This window comes from Myotis myotis, unplaced genomic scaffold, assembly GCF_014108235.1.
Source record: "Myotis myotis isolate mMyoMyo1 unplaced genomic scaffold, mMyoMyo1.p scaffold_m19_p_1, whole genome shotgun sequence".
In the NCBI taxonomy this organism is placed as follows: domain Eukaryota; kingdom Metazoa; phylum Chordata; class Mammalia; order Chiroptera; family Vespertilionidae; genus Myotis; species Myotis myotis.
The window spans coordinates 22,875,601-22,893,184 of record NW_023416313.1 but is presented as its reverse complement, the minus strand read 5'-3'; the positions used below and the strand labels follow the sequence as shown (position 1 = coordinate 22,893,184).

At 40.7% G+C, this 17,584-nt stretch overlaps 1 protein-coding gene across 1 annotated transcript in view; it reads right to left on the bottom strand.

Moving 5' to 3' along the window:
* The window catches only part of NWD2 (NACHT and WD repeat domain containing 2), a 148,225-nt gene that overhangs the window by 13,444 nt on the left and 117,197 nt on the right, over nucleotides 1-17,584 (bottom strand). The window contains exons 4-5 of the mRNA XM_036331078.1: nucleotides 4,003-4,206; nucleotides 1,087-1,231 (exon numbers count right to left, since the gene is read on the bottom strand). Of these exons, the coding sequence (XP_036186971.1) occupies nucleotides 1,087-1,231; nucleotides 4,003-4,206 (349 nt within the window). The remainder of the gene's footprint in view (nucleotides 1-1,086; nucleotides 1,232-4,002; nucleotides 4,207-17,584) is intronic.

Sequence of the window (17,584 nt, the reverse complement as noted above, 5' to 3'; positions counted from 1 at the left end):
AACTGATGTTTCTTGCCAAGAATAGGAAAGCTTTTGCTGTGGGCATTATTTTTTTCCAACACAGCATGCTTTTAAAACAGGGTGGTTTTTCCTTTGATAACGATGAAGAACCAGAGTCTCAAAAATGGATCAACAAGATCCCAAAGGAACAAGGATGTCTGTTCATCTGTGTATTCTGAAGACAGTACTCATTCCTGCCCATTTCAGTGTTTTCAGGAAGACTTAAAATAAGACCTAATTTTTGACAGCTTGCAGAGAATGACTTGGTCAGAACTATTTATAATTTCTCTGAGCTGGAATCCATGTATCCAGGGAGAATAGTATCAAGTGCTGTTTAGGTTTTCACAAATGCTTTGCTATCATTCTCTAAACCAATCTGAAAATGCAACTACGGTTGCTTTTTCTTCAGTAATTCTTTACTATCGATTTTCAAAATAAATGCTACACTGCTGGCTCTGAGTCCTTCTGTCAGTCAGCTCAAACATCATTTCCTTATTGCCCACTCCATCTAAATCTGGACCCGCTCATCCTTCATCAGGCCTTATTAGCCTATTACTAATTTGTTCTATACACATCACTTATCTTTTCTGAAATGATCTTGTTCATTTATTTGATTACTTGCCTATCATTTATTCTCTCCCCCCCACTCCCCGCCCCCTACACACACTAAAACATAAGTTCTGGGAGAGCAGAGACCTGCCTTCCTATTCATGATTGTATCCCTATTGCCTGGTACACAGTATAAACTCAATGAATGCTTACTGAGTGGGCGAGTGAATGAATGAATGAATGAATGAATGAACAGTTTAACTGAGTAACACTGGCTGTGTCTGGTCTATTATATCCAGCCTGCTCTGACTTCTTTCAAAAAGTACATTTTCTGGAGAAGTCCTCAAGTGAAGTAAAGGCTTATCTATGAGTTAAAAACAAAAGAACATTTGTCTCTCCAAGAGATGGAGACATTTAGGAAAATTAAATTTTGCCAGGTAGTAAGTAAAATTCAACTTGCAGAACCATGAAAGGGAAGCAATGAATACATTTATTATCTATCTTTTCCTTAGTGCACTGAGGATATACAAAAATTACCTGAGAACAGGTACCTCTTAGCTTGGCTGTGCTTCATTTTCCCCTGTTCGTGTAGCAGTTTCACAGCAGCCTTAAATACCTTTTTGATCTCATCTGAGATTTCTTGCCAGGTCTTCTCATTCTCTGCATGGGCAGAAGGCTGCATCTATGGAAATGGAAAAGTGAGGTACACCTTAAAATCATCAAAGAAACACTGATATTGGAGAGCAAAAGAACTCTTATTATATGAGGGTTATTCTGTGTGCCAATACTATGATATTCTCTCACTTGATACTCCCACTAACTCCAAAAGTTAGAAATTATTTCCATGTTGTATGTGAACTTGCCCAACTTACACAAGGGTGTGAATCCAAATACGATGTGTTTGCTGGGCTTTCTTATTATTCCATGTAGTTCCCTCTTGATTTTTGATACAAATGTCATAACAAAACCATGTCTTTAATATTCTCTAAAGAGGAGGGAAAGTTAAAGGGGAGGTGCTCACATGTTATAATCTAACTAGAGGCCTGATGCATGAAATTCATGCAAGGAGCTTGACCCTTGCAGCCACGGAGGCTTGCCTCAGCCCTCGCAGCCCCGGCTTCATCCGGAAGGTCGTTCGGCTGTCCAGTCTAATTAGCATATTATGGTTTTATTATTATAGAATGTTTTTTATTGTTTCTTCTTCATTTGTTTTTCTGATTCTCTAGGAAATAAAACAGGAGGATTGCCTACTAAGAAAGTAACATTCATATATTCATTAAAATCTTTTTGTTTAGCCCTAACCGGTTTGGCTCAGTGGATAGAGCGTCGGCCTGCAGACTCAAGGGTCCCGGGTTTGATTCTGGTCAAGGGCATGTACCTTAGTTGTGGGCATATCCCCAGTGGGGAGTGTGCAGGAGGCAGCTGATCGATGTTTCTCTCTCTCTCTAAAAATCAATGGAAAAATATCCTTGGGTGAGGATTAACAACAACAAAAAGTTTTATGTCTACAATCAATTGACAATAATTTTGAACTGTAATAAACCTAAAATTTAGATGAATGACATGTTAGATATTTTAAGATGCATGTTATACAACTTATGTAATAATTTCAGGCCAACATTTTAAGTAGATGACTTAATACTATTTTTGTAGAAAACTAAATTCACACTGATAATCAGAAATGTTCCCAGTCATGCAATTCAAAGGCAACACAGCTGAAAAATGGAATATTAGTTTGACACACACACACATACACAAGCCATACATTCATATTTAACAACCATTTATGCAGAAATATCATGTGGGGTTTAGAGAATAATTTGAATTTCCCTAGAGGATCATACAGTCAAATGAAGAAGGAATAACTAAGACCAGCGAAACAGCACCACGTGAGCAACTGCTCCCAAACCACCATGTGGACCTGGTTTCTCGAGGGATCATGTTTTGATAGCTACATTGACTAGCTACTACCTTTACTCTTGGCTCATTTAACCAGGGAATGGTTTGGGTTTACCCCAGTATTTCTCTCCAAAGAAGCAATATGCTTGCAGATAATTACTTTGAAAAATGCATGTGAGGGAAAAGAAATAAAATCAAGGATTCTGACATGATTTCATATTGCATGGAGAAAACGCTTTATGTTACATACTAGAACAAGCAATATGCAAGCTCCTTCCACAAAGAACTGTCGCCAAACCAGGGCTTGCCTCCTCTTAGAGCTGCCTGGGGCTAATGTACCAGGCTGTCCTCTTTGGAAAAGGGATGGAATCTGTGCCCCCTTATCAGTCTCTCTTGCAATAAAGAGACCCGCCCATTTTCTCTTCCCCCTTCATTCAGTTTTAGGAGAAACATGGTAGGTACAGTGAGGAACCAAGTTGGAGAGGGGACAACGATGTTTCCATCATACTCATGTATGAGTCAACCTCACTCCAAGATGCTTCTTAAGATTTAAGAACATAAAGTAAATTTGTATGAAATGTTAAAGAAAAATATTGAATTAAAAAATAAGAAACTATAAAAAATAGATTTAAAAATACCATCCCAGCAATCAAAAAAACCAAACCCAAACAAACAAACAAACAAACAAACCTTTCACAAAGTTAAAAGTACAACTGTTGAACTTGAAAACTCACTGTATGAACAGAGTGAACACAGCTGAAGAAAAAATACATGAACTGGAAGAAAGATCTAAAACAATCTTCTGGAAAGAAGCAGAGAGATAAGAAAATTGATAATGTGAAAGAGGATTAAGAGACATGGAAGACAGACTGAGATGGTTTAACGTCCATCTAATTAAAGAGCAAAAAGGAAAGAACAGAGGAAATAGAGGAAAGATTATTTGATGAGATGGTGGCTGAGAACGTTCCGTAACCAATAGAATATATCAGTTTATAAACATAAGAAGCATGGCATTTATTAATCAGAATAAATAAAAAGACATAGCAAAATGGGAAAAATAAGAATATTTTCAGATTAAGAGAAAATTTATCCTTAGTTGAGCTAGTGGACCTTCCAAAGGATATACTTCAGAAAGAAGGAAATGACTCCAGAAGGAAAGTCTGAGGTGATAAAAAGAAAAACGAGTCGAAAACGGGAAGGTTTCTGCCCTGACCAGGTGGCTCAGGTGATTGGGGTGTCATCCAATACACCGAAAGGTTGCAGGTTTGATTCCCAGTCAGGTCACATCCCTAGGTTGCGGGTTTGATTCCTGGTTGGGGCGTGTACAGGAAGCAACAGATTGATGGTGTTTCTCATCTCTCTCTCTCTCTCTCTCTCTCTCTCTCTCTCTCTCTCTCTCTCATCAATAAACTATCCTTATGTGATGATAAAAAAAATTAGGAGGTTTCTTAGCTTTGGATTTTGTTGTTAAAAGGAAATTTAGGGCCCAAAAAGAATAACAGTGAGTCCACCACTCCTGGATGACATAAGCAGTTTAAAGTAAGGGTAACTTACTGCATTTTTGTTGCCTTTCAGCATTTCTGATTTGGGTCTGAGGTAATAAGCTGCTGGCACCGAGTTCTCATCTCGACAGTACCACTCTTCCAGTAACTTGGTCTCTAGCTTCGCCTCTATGGCAGCGTCCAAAATCATTTCAAACTCTGAGGCCTCCACTTCTCCAGGGATCCGGATGTTCCCATATTTTTCCCCTAACAGTCCCTGTGTTTCAACAAGAAAGTTCAGGTTAGCGTATCATCAAGAAAGTTCATGTTAGTATTCACATCATGAAGTCACTCAATAAATAGGACAAATAGGTTACAATGAACATTGTGCCACCAGTTTCCTTGTTTAATGAGAATGAATACTTTCCCCCCCATGAATTATTTTATAAGTAAAATTAGATGAACTACATTGAAATTATAATAAGTTCTTCACATATTGAGAAATGAGATTGCATATCATTTTAGACATCGAAAATACAGAATTTTGTAGCAAATTTATTTTCCTGAAGTTTACATAATACAACAAAAGTTGTTCTATTCTTAAGATATTTTTGGTTTGTTTATGACACAGAAAAATGACATGCTGAACCCTGAAATATCAAACACGTAAGCTCTCAAACAAATATGTGCTTTTTAAAAGTTAATAGTATGATTAAAAAATTACTGATTTCAGAGAGGAAGGGAGAGGGAGAGAGAGAAACATCAATGATGAGAGAGAATCATTGATTGGCTGCCTCTTGCATGCTCTCTACTGGTGATTAGGCCCACAACCCAGACATATGCCCTGACCTGGAATCGAACCATGACCTCATAGTTCATAGGTCGATGCTCAACCACTGAGCCACGCCAGCCAGGCAGTTGTATGATTTTTAAGCCCCAGATGTACTCAGCTATAAATAAAAGAAGTATAAAATCATTGAATGTGATGCTACTATCAACCTCACTGGTAACTGAAAACAATTCAAAATATGAGCAAGATATCATTTTCTTACTATTAAATTGGCAAAGGAAAACATGCTCAATTTTATGTGAGGGTGTGAGAAAATACCCACATGGCGCTGATGGGTGTGAAAATTGATCCCATACTTCTTTGGAGGTTATTCTGGCAATATGTATTAAAAGCCTTAAAAACATATATAAAACTTTTGGCTTGGCAATTTGTCTTCTAAAAATTTGTCTTTAGGAAATAATGAAGAATGTACTAAAGATTTAACAGAATATGTCTGCTGAACCTGTTTTAACAGTAAAGAGCTGATATAACAACCTAAGTGCCCAGCAAAGGGGGGCACTGCAGTATTTTATGACACCTTTATTCAAAGGATGTATCAAATTATGTTCTAGAACTCTATGAACATAGAGTCTATAACAAAGAAGGTTGTTTATAATATACTGTGAAGTGGAAAGGTAAGTTACAAAACAGTATGTATAAGATGGTTCCAATGTCTCCTTTTGCAAGGAACTTGAATGGAGGAACTCCACCTTGGTCTCCGTTATTTCATACGGTCAATGAGGGCTCAGAGAGGGCTCTTTTGACATAAGGGTGTTCTAACTCTAACTCAGTGTATCAGCCTGAAGGCCAAGGAAAAACATTTTGATTTTAATCTGCATTTGATTTGGACCAAAGGTTGTATGTAAAAAAATAATGTTCTCACTTTTAACAGTTCCTCTTCTAAAATCTCTTATGTTAAACTTGGGTAAATGAGCATGATCTTTTAAGGGTAGACAGTCTAGTGATTATCCTACTACCCTTGGCTAATTCCGGAAAAGGACAGTCAGCATCCTCAGCCAGGGCTGACTGTCACAAGGGGTGAGGTATTAGTGCTGGGATGAGGCACCCAGCAAAGCCACATGGGCACAGTAGGGGAAAGGAAGACTTTCAACAGTAGCCACAGGAGGAATCCAAAAAGCATACAGGTGGAGTTTGGCCATGGCCGGAGGACCTGGTGGACAGGCAGAACATTAAATAGGGGACTTAGTAATCGCCAGTTCTCCCTCTCCAGGGAAGATCGTGGGCTCAGCTATCGAGATCCAAGGCTGGATTCTGGACATGAAGTGGAAAGAAGACGAAACAGTGACTAGTCAAACAAGATCAGGTCCCAGGGCAGGAGTGGCATTACTGCACTAGCAATTTACAGATTGTTGGTTCTTCACCTTCTGTCTGCTCTAAATAAGGCTGGTCTCAGAGGCGAGGGCAGGGTCAAGTCTATGGATCAGTTTCTAAAATATGCTCGATGGATTACCTGCACCTGGATTACCCAGGGGCCTTGTTAACATATAGGTTACCAGATCTCTTTTTAGACCTAAAGGACACTGTGGTTAGGGAACCTAGGAATCTGGATTTTAAAATCAGGTTATACATGAATCTAGAATTTGGGACCCACTGCACCAGATGAGGTCACATGAATAATGCTCAGCAAGCACTGAAGGGGCAGGACGGGGAACACAGCACATCACTACAAAAATCGAAGGCTATTTAAAAATAATTATTCATTTGAGTTGCACAGCTGGCACCAAATGCTATAATTATTTGATCATATAGCAAGGCAAATGTTCCTTAGAGATTGCCGGAGAAGAAAAAATATCCTCATCCAATTCAAATAACAAATATATATTGAGCGCCTACTATGTATAAAGAAACTCCAGAAAAGTAATAATGTGCTGTAGGCTTAAAGTTACTTATTGGATTGTTCTCTCCTTTTCCTTCTCTCTATCGATTCTTCCTGTAGGTGGAATGCTCATAAATCATGAAGCAGTTACTTTTCAAGTGTCTGAGACAGGATCCTGCCTCAGACTTATCTTACTATTTGAGAAATAGCACCAAGAGAAATACGAAAAGAGAAGATTGCTACCATACTTTTCAGGAAGACTTTTCTGGGTTCTGTGTGGATATAGCTCTAAGGTAACACATGAAACATGCCTTCATTGGCCAAGCCAGGGAGAGGCGATTTAGAGAAAGAGTTAGTCCAAGTCATTTGCAAAGTCCAGCTCATATGGTCAGTGGTTCAGAACAAGGGTAGAAATGCAGGACCAAGTTTAAGAGGCTAGAAGTAAGAGTGGAGGCGACAAGATGCAATCTGGTCTTGGTTTCCTAATCAGCCCATTTCTTAGCTCTGTAGCCATGGGGAGTGCACATGGATGACACCAGGGCAGTCACAGAAATTAGGAGCCAGAGGCCTCCGTCTTTGTTCACAATAGCAGTAGAGCATTCACTCCCACCAGCAAAAGAGAATCAGATTTTCCACGTCCTTCTGACCTCAATGTTTAAGAAGCTCATTTTTTTCACTTAAACCAACTTTGTCAGTTTGTAGGAGAAATTTGGTGGAGAGTTGAGGGGCTATATTTGATTTTGCATTTAGGTCCATGTTTATTAGTTATGCCCTTGATCAATCTGCCTGTGAGACCCTGTGTGGGAGAAATGCATAGGTCTGAAATAACGTTCAATTTCCTATTGGATTGTTTAAACACTCTATCAACACATATCGAACATAAACATACGGGGTTTCACTGGTCTGTAGAAATCCAGAATCACCTCTCCCACCCACCTGGTCAAGTGTAAAAACATATTTAAATTGGCCCATTCTTGAACACTGAAGATAAGTCCTATTCGTTAGGTAGAAAGCAATAATACAACTGAGTGCTCACATACAATCTGGGAGTTAAGTCCAAATTTGATGAAAAGTCTAAGAAAATTTTCCAATATTTTTAAACCAGAGGCCCAATGCACGAAATTCGTGCAAGAGTAGACCTTCCTTCCCCCAGCTGCTGGCACCAGCTTGCCTCTGGCACCTGGGACCCAGGCTTCCCTCGAAGCCCTGGCTTCATCCGGAAGGTCATCCAGAAGGACATCCAGCCTAATTAGCATATTATGCTTTCATTATTATAGATGTAGTTTCTCACTGTAAAATTCTAGCCTAAGAAATACTTCCAGATGCTGTGGAACTAGATAGAGTTGGCAGTTGCTCAACAATATAAATGTACTAAATGCCACTGGATTGTTGCCTTTAAAATGGTTAATTTTGTGTTATATCAACCTCACCTCAATTAAAAAAAAAAGAAGTATTTTATGAACTGTTGAGTTCATTACAACTGGGAACTTAAATGTAAAAGGACCCTCTGCTTTTTGTATCTTCCTTTCCTTCTTTCTATGCGGATATAGACATATCTAAGCCACTGCTTTCAAAGGCTTAGAGAGAACATTTTCTAAGCCTTCAAATGATGTGTCTTTTCCACTGGGCAGACTGCGATTCCCCCTGCCCCCACTCTGCTCTTCATGTGCAGTTCCTTCGCCTGAGCTTGCCGTTTGAGACTCTTTGGGGCCTGAGGGTGATGGCATGCAGTTTTTATTGTAGCAAACAGAACAGAGGGGTTGAAGTGTTCTCCATGTCTTGGTGGCCTCAGTATGTCCTTGCCTTTGCTCTGTGGTGGGATGTCAGGAAAGAGGTGAGGGTGGAGTCTTTTGGGGGGTTATGGATGCCATTCTTTGCAGAGAGGTGGGCAAGTGCTCCCTGGGCTGCTGTTTATGAGCCATTACTCCTGGGGGCAGCTGGAAGGGAAAGGAGAAATCCCCATCCCCAACTGGTGCTATAACAAGTTGAATAACATGCTCTTTAGTAGATGCCCTATTACTTCCAACCCAGTCCCCACGCAAGGCAGGTGGGACCATTCCTTCCCTTCCATAAGCTCCCCCTTTATTATTATAATAAAATCCACATTAATTTGTACACCATCTCCCTCATCTATAATCTCATTTAATGTTCATAATTCTGTGAAGTAGGGTGAGTTGCAGAGGAGGATGTCTAGGCTCACAGGCATCAACTGGCTTGCTCGAGACCACCTCTCTAAGCAGACACAGCACTTGAATATAGGGTGTTTAATTCAATAACCTTTTTCCTTCTACTTGCTCAAGTCACGTGCTATGCCCCCTTCCGACAGGGACTCCAGATGACTTATTTGCTTGTGCTGGCTCTTCCAGCTGGTGCCCTTGGCAGGGCCACCATGCATGGCCATGCAGCCAGTACTGCAACCCTGCAGGCACACTGCTCACGAGGACGACAGCATGTCCAGCGCTGTGGCTGTGGGTGGTGGCATTCTTGTCATCTGACTTATTGTTAGGTGGAGGGACGAAGGTGCTTGTGATGTATTCCCTGCAGCTCAGAACCAGTCCGCACAGTCAGAGCTCCACTGCGGAGTAATGCCAACCGAACCAGACCAAAGGGTCGGCTGCACCTGCCGCCCACACTTAATGTTCTTAATGTTTTTCAAAGTCACAAAGCACCTTCACAACCAACTCTTCAGTGTTTAAGTACAAACACAATATAAGGTCATTTAGAAGTGGACTGCAACTCAGTTACTCAAAATTTATTTCACGTGTCACAAGATGCAAGAGTAAATGGAGAAAAGGGGATGTGATGGTTAACTATACTTGTCAACCTGACCGGCCCATGGAATGCTCAGATATTTGGCTAAACACTGTCTGGGTATGTCTGGATGAGATTAGCAGCCAGAACCAGCAGCCTGAGTAAAGCAGACTACCTTCTCCAATGCAAGCAGACGTCATCCAATCCATTGAGGACGGGAATGGAACAAAAGGGTGGAGGAAGGGAGAATTCCCTCTCTCTGCCTGACTCTCTGCATGAGCTGGGACCTGTTCTTCTGCACTCAGACCAGGACGTCCACCACTGGCACTGCTGGGTCTCAGGCCTTTGGACTCAGGCTGGGGCTACACCACTCACTTTCCTGGGTTTCCAGATGCAGAGGGAAGATCATGGGACTTCTCAGCCTCCATAATCAGATGAGCCAATATTTTTTAAAATATATTTTTATTGATTTCAGAGATCCCCCTATGGGGGATGGAGCCTGCAACCTGGGCATGCGCCCTTGACCAGAATTGAACCCAGGACCCTTCAATTCGCAGGCTGACTTCTATTCACTGAGCCACATCAGCTAGGGTAAGCAATTCTTTATAATAAATATTTATATGTACGTATTCTTTGTGTGTATATATATATAATATATATCCTTTATATATAAACATGTTATATATATATATACACACACACGTATAATCTCAACCATATATATGTGTATATATTATATATGATCTTAGTCATACATGTATATGTATGTGTATATATGTAGATGTGTGTGTGTGTGTATATATATATATATATATATATACTATAGGTTCCATTTCTCTGGAGAATTGTGGCCATTACAGAGGGTGATATGGAAATAAATTGGGAAATAATGACAAGTGACTAAAACATTATCTGTTAGAACTAGATAATGTCCACAATACGGATGATCTGAATAAGATATTTAAGAAAGGTCATGTCTTTAGCACCAACAGACTTAAGGGTAGTATCTTTAGAAAACTGTTAATCTCTCAATCATTAGAGACACACTCTTGCATGTAGGGTTGCCCAGAATGGATGTTGGCAGGCATATTTAGCATATAAAGTTTAGTATTTTTCATTTCAATGCATTCAATCATCCAGCTATCCATGGTGGAGTTCACAGTATATAATGATTAGATATTTACTGGCATTTATCTGTGGCAAAAAATATCAATTTTCCACAATTTGTACGTAGTGAACCTTTGTTTCACATACCGCAAAAATGAGATTCTGAAATAGGATACATAGACGAAGAGATACATTCATGCACACAGTTACTCAACTAATAAAGAAAGGCTATTGAGGTTAGGAAAAAGCAAGATATTAGGAGTAACTTGGCAAATTGCTTCACCTCTGAATCTCAGCTTTCATGATGTAAAGGGAGATACTGCTTTAGCCCTGTATATTTATCTGACCACACATCTACTCTGACTTATTGTGAGAACTGAATAGTTACTCTAGGTAAAAGAGCTCAGGGAAATGTAAAGCACGGGGCTAGATAGAAGGCACCACTCCTTCACTGAAACATAATTTATACAGAAACAGACATATTCAGCATATTCAACCATGCACACATATAACAAATAAAAGCTGAGAAGTACTGCTGGATAGATGGGTAAGGGGCTGAAATATCTCTTGATTGGAAAAAGAGAAACAGAAGAGAGAAAGGAGGTAAAGGATGTAGAGATAGGTGCTTACAAGTGGTAAGAAGGTGATAAAATGTATGCTCAGATAAGGATACACTCAACTCTCCAGGGGTGTGGAAAAGAGGTTTAAAAGAATTGTGTTCGGTTAACTCAGTGGTTCTCAACCTTGGCTGCACATTAGAGTCACCTGGGAATCTTTTTAAAATCCTGATTTCTGGGCCTCATCCTCCGGAAATTCTGTTTCTTTGTTACTAATGTTGTGGTCCCACCCCATACCAAAGAAACAGAATTTCCGGAGGATGAGGCCCAGAAATCAGGATTTTAAAAAGATTCCCAGGTGACTCTAATGTGCAGCCAAGGTTGAGAACCACTGGGTTAACTGTTAGCGAGGTGCAACAACAGCAACAGATGTATGGAGTTCACCTTAATAGAGAACACAGGCGTATTTAGGGGCAGCTGACAGCCCACATGGGAAACAAGCTTTAAAAAATGAAGCAATTTGTATTAACGATGTGTTAATAACCATGTTTGTGAGAATCAAGTTAAACTCAACTCTAAAAAAGAAGCGCAGCATTGGTATGGACTGAATTGTCCCCGAATTCATTATTGAGTCCGAAGTCCTCCAAGGGGACAGATCCTTTAAGGGAGTGATTAAGGTTAAATGAGGTCATAAGGGTGGAGCCTTGGTCACCTAGAACAGGTGCCCTTATAAGAAAAAACAGGAGAAACGCGAAGCCTGAAGCACGAGGCCTCTCTTTGCCAAGTGAAGACACAGCGAGAAGGCAGCTACTTTTAAGACAGGAACAGAGTCCTGACCAACACCTGACCACGCTGGCACCCTGGTCTCAGACGTTCACACTCCAGAACTGTGAGTAAATGCATTTCTATTGTTTAAGTCACACATTATATAATACGCTGTTGTGACAGCCGAAGCTGACTGATACAAGCACAGACAGAACAAAATGGAGCAGATTTTGTCAATTGCCGTCTCTGGAAATTCGTCATAAAATGTGTTACGGGGGTAAAGTCATAGATGCCATGACTTACCAATTTTATTTATACAGCAGAATAACTTAAGTTCATGCTTCAAGCTAGTTTGAGAGTCTCAGCTTCCTCACAATCAAATTATAATGCTGCCTTTTCATAAAGTGGATATTCATGGCTATGAAACCCAATGCTGAACCTAAACTTCTATCAATAACAATTCTGCTGTTTTCACTGATGCTTGTGTCTGTAAGATGCTTGTGTCTATAAGGAAGTTTCATTACCTTCAAAATACTGAGCACAGATATTCTCTAGAAACATCAGAACTAAGGAAGCAACCATAGGGTAGAAGGCCTGGGTAACAGACCACAGGGAATGGAACCATCCTGAGGTTTGCAGCTAATCTGCATCAGTTCCAAAGCACAGAGTACAACCCTAACCCCGGCCAGTCACCTTACAAAACCGGGAACTGAGAAACATGTCGGGATTATTGGAATTCTAAAATGCAGAGAAAAAAGATTCTCTCAGAAAGTGAATACAAAAGAGCAGGGTGTGTGTGTGTGTGTGTGTGTGTGTGTGTGGCAGGGAAGGAGTGGGGAGAGAGTTCTGGACATGTTAGAAGTGAGATATCTACTTTTCACATGGTGCTCTCCACAAAGCCATTAGAAATAGAGATCTGCCAGGGTTCTTGTTCCAGCATCAAGAAGGGTTCAGGAAATCTGGAGAAGACTGTGCGTAGATTAAATAGGAATCCAGAGACAAAGCATAATTTTGAGAGGCATTTGGGGGTCATAGGGGCTTAGTTTAAAGGAAACTAAGATCTAAGTTCTCCTCGTCTCAGGACCCCATGCTTTTTATTAACACAATTTGTCCTGAGGCGAGGCAGAGATATACAGATCAAAGGGTCAGGTTTCCCATAGAGTCCATTGTCAGAATGGGGAAATTAGCCTACGGCTGTTCAGGTGTTTGGCCAGTAGGAGGCAATAACATGTAGATTAAGATGCTCTGAACTGTCTGGCAGCCAAGCAATCAATTTAATGCATCCTATTCAGGTTTGGGGAAATGCCATCAGCCATTCTCAACAGGTGACTACATGTGTGACTCAACCCTGTTGAGTCCCCAAGTTCCATCAACCTTTTGATGAAACTCTTGAAATTATGACATGTTGGAATTGGCTTCTGGCAGAGATCTGTCGGCCAAAAGAACCATCTGGCTGGAATAGCAGTGCTGGAAGCCACCATCCGTTCACTCAGCAACTATTTGTTGAGCACCTAATGTTTAGGATGAGCGACCATTTTGGTTTGCTCAGGGCTGTCCCAATTTGAGCACTGAAGTCCCAGGAACCCTTCATTGACAGGCAAACCTGGGCAGGGTGACTCTAAGACAGTCACGGTCTTTTTTCCTTTTGAGCTTCCATTCTAGGAGAGCCATTAGATAGGGGCATAACTCGCTTTATTGCGCTTCATAGGTCTTGCATTGTTTACAAACTGAAGGCAAGACCCTCCACCAGCAAAGCTATTTACGATTCACTTTATTACCATCCTTGCTTTATCGTGGTGTTCTGGAACCTGCAATATCTCCGAGGTTTGCCTGTATCTGTATGGGTTCGATAGCTCAAGGGAGAATTACAGAGTAGAAAGAGAGAGGGCTGTGGGCACTAACCTTCATGTGGGCACAGAAGCAGGAGGAGGAAGAGTGGAATGGTGTCATAGGAGTTCAGAAATTAGAGAATGATAATATTGAAACATTTACTAGTATACAGAGCTTATATAAAGCAGGGGGAAATGGACAAAGGACACGAATAGGTAACTCACAGAAGTAGAAAAACAAGTGCCAGTGAGCATGAAGAATAATAATACTCAACTCTATTAACAATAATAGGACTGCAAATGAAAACACAGGTGGTAAGATTTCTTTACTTATCAAACTCATAGAGGAAAATAATAATGCCTAGTGGTGTGTAGGTAGCAAGGAAATGGGCACCCTCAGACACAGAGCACCAATAAAAGTGGGTGTAACCTTGCTGAGAATATAATGTGGCAGGAGGTACAAAATTCCACTTGTAGAAATATACCCTACTTTTTGCCTGAAGATTTGTGTACACAGAAGCTCGGCAATTTTTAGCTTAAAGCCTTGCCTTATTCTATAAGAGATTTTTACTGGTGTTAATATAAATAAGAAAGCTGAGTAAAATTGTCCAACATAGCTACTAACTCACATAATGTGTGGGAACAAATTCTGTTCAAATTTCTATTTTTTCTAATTCTGAGAAACTAAAAAAATAGAGAACATACAAATCATAAAACAATTAACAATGGTCCAAATCCCAGCTTGACAACTCAACATTTGGTCATAGTTCCAAAGTGATTTTTAAAAACAATTCATAGACTGCTTTTCAGAACAATTTTAGACTTACAGAAGAATTGAGCAAATAGAAGTCCCCATTTACCACCCCTCCTCCACCAACCTTCCCTATTTTTAACACCGTACATTGGTTTGGACCATTTATTACAGTTACTGAAGCCATACTGGTACATCTCTATGAGCCACAGCCTGTGGTTTATTCAGTTTGCCGCAGTTTGTCCTTAACGTCCTTTTGTGCTAGGACGCCATCCAGGACCTCATATTACAATTACCTGTCATTTCTCCTTCGGCTCCTCTTAGCTCTGACAGTTTCTCAGGTTTTCTTTCTTTTTGATGATGTTGACCATTTTGAGGAGTAGTGGTCTTGCCTTTTGTAGGAAATCCTCTATTGGAATTTGCCTGATATTTTTGTCATTATTGGACTGGAGTTAATGGGTTTGGGGAGGAAGATCATAGAGGTAAAGTGCATTTTCATCATGTCAAGGCACTTACTGTCAACATAACTCACGAGTGTTGATATTGACCTTCATCACCCGGCTGAGGCAGTGTTGGCTGTGTTTCTCCACGGAAAGTGACTGCCCCACCTCCTTCCCATTTCCAGGCTGTTCTCATTAGCAGGAAGTTGCTTTGTGCAGCCCACACGTAAGGGGTTCCCCTCCTTCAGGGTGAAGAATCTACATAATTTTGAATTATTTTGCACAGGAGCTTTGTCTCTTCTTCCCTCATTTGTTAATTTTTTTTCCAATCATTTAGGTCAGAAGCAACTCATGAATATTTAGATTTTGGGTTATGAGCTAACGCTAGTTTATTTTGTTGCTCAAATTATTTCAACTTTGGTCACTGGAAGCTCTTGTATTCAGCTCCTAGGTCTCTTTGACACACCACATGATTGTGGCAATTTCTTTTTTCTATTTTTTTTTTAAGAACTACTTACTTTCTGCCACTACAAGATGCTCAGCTTCTTCTTGTGTATTTTCTGCTCTTGCCGCAGAATCATTTCTCCAAGGAGCCTTGTTCCTTTTACTGGCAAATGGTATTAGAAACCAGGGTGTGGGTGCTAGATGTGTTTGTTGCTACCCCAGTGTCATTTCTTTTAGGCCTTCTTAGCTGATGGAGCAAAGGATTATATGTGCGAATACTAACGCATGTAGGTACACATCTCTGTAAATATTTCTGTAGGTAACCATCTGTGCTCATTATTATTCTTTTACTTAATCTCTACTAAGTTAAACACGAGTTCTCTATAAACTCCAAGTGTCTCCAATTCTAACCCATCACCCTGTGGATCATTCTAGACTCCCTCTTCCGGCTGATCAGTACATTTTGACTCCAACTCTGAGAAACCTGGATCCCACCACCTGCCATTCATTCCCTTGATTGTTCCATTCCAGTATGCATGTACAGCAGTATCAGGAATGTCAGCCTCCACCCCATGGAAATCGATTTTATTGACAAGAGTACTGTTCTTAAGCACAGTTCCTTTTGCCTTTTGTCTTATAGATTCCATTTGTTTTCAACTTACAGTTTTTATTTTTTGGTTAATCCTCACTCAAAGATATTTTTCCATTGATTTTTAGAGAGAGTGGAAGGGAGAGGGAGAAATAAAGAGAAAGAAACATCAATGTGAGAGAGACACATCGATTGGTTGCCAACCCACGACCCTTCAGTCCAAGGGCCAACACTCTATCCAACGGCGAGGGCTCAACTTACAGGTTTCAAATACAAGGAATAGAACAGCAGGTTATGCTGAATTCCCCTTTGACCTGAAAATCCAGGTTGATTCCCTCCCCTCACTTCCTTCCCCAAATGCACATATTGTAAGTCTGTTATATACCCTTTCAACTTATTTTTATATTTTATATATACTAATATACATATATGGGTATTTTACTTAAAAATTTACACAAATTATATATGGGACACATTCCATATCTTTTCTCATTCTTATATTTTTGTGATGACTCCACTGATACACTTAGATATAGTGTATTCCTTTGCATAGTTATAATATCCCACCATAAGAATATTTCACATTTTCTTCACCATTTTTCTTACTATTTAGATTCCAATTTCTTTCTTTGCTTTTATAAATAATATCCTACAAAATATCCCATTATTAAGCTAGCAAATATTGAGGGCATCAGGTCAGTGGAAATGGCATCAATTTATATATAAAAAGTCCCATCTCAGATCTGATTTCCTACTCAATACTCCATAAACCATGCATTCCCTCATGTTGTAGTGCCTGCGGAGCCTGGTTCTTGCAGCCCGGCACCCCCCCCCCCGCCCCCCCCATCCAGCTGGTGGGGTCCTTGTCCAGGTTTGGGTAACCCCAGGAGGCCTGGCCCACAGAAGGCTCCCACTTCGCATCCTGCTGCCTTGCCGGGGTCAGCTGGGGTCAGCCTGGCTCAAGGGTCTCTCAGAATTGCCTGTGCGCATGCGCGGACCCTGCCGCGTCCTCTCAGAGCTGCTTTGAAAGCCTTACAAAAAGGCTGAATTGCCCATGCAGTGCCCATCCACAATTCCAAGAAAAGTTTCTTCTTTTGAAAGGGGGACGGAGCAGACAGGCCTGGCATGTGCCCTGTGGGCCTGAGAGCTGGACAGAAGGACAGCGGGCTCATTAAGTGTTACTGTTTCAAGGAGGACAGCAGCATCATACTGGTACAAGGGACCCGCTAAGGAGGCCGGGGCTCCCGCAGGCCCCCTTCAGTCTCTGCCTAAGCGGTCGGTGGAACTTCACTTACACGTCCTTCTGGTATCTTGCCTAATATTCTGTCTCCTTAGGCGGCAGTGAATCGATCCAGTATTTTAAAAATGCGTTTAAGTGGTTTTAATTATGTTCTTTATGTATTTTGGAAATTAACCCCGTATGGGACGTATCGTTGGTGACTATGTTCTCCCCTACAGCAGGTTTTCTTTTCATTTTGCTGATGGTTTCTTTTGCTGTGCAGAAGCCTTTTAGCTTGAAGTAGTCCCATACGAATGGTTTTAATGACAAGGGATATACATTTGAATATCATCACCTCCCTTTGCTGATGGAAAATACTGAGTACGTGGTGGTTTTTGTCACCAATGCTTCCCAGCACTAGCAGCTGGAGATAAACTAGGGTCACAATCATTGTCTCAGAACAGGATTTCTCTGGCTTTGCATCTCCCTTCGGTGGCGTTCAGAGCCCCCCCGAGTTCCTCCAGCAGAGTTCTGGGA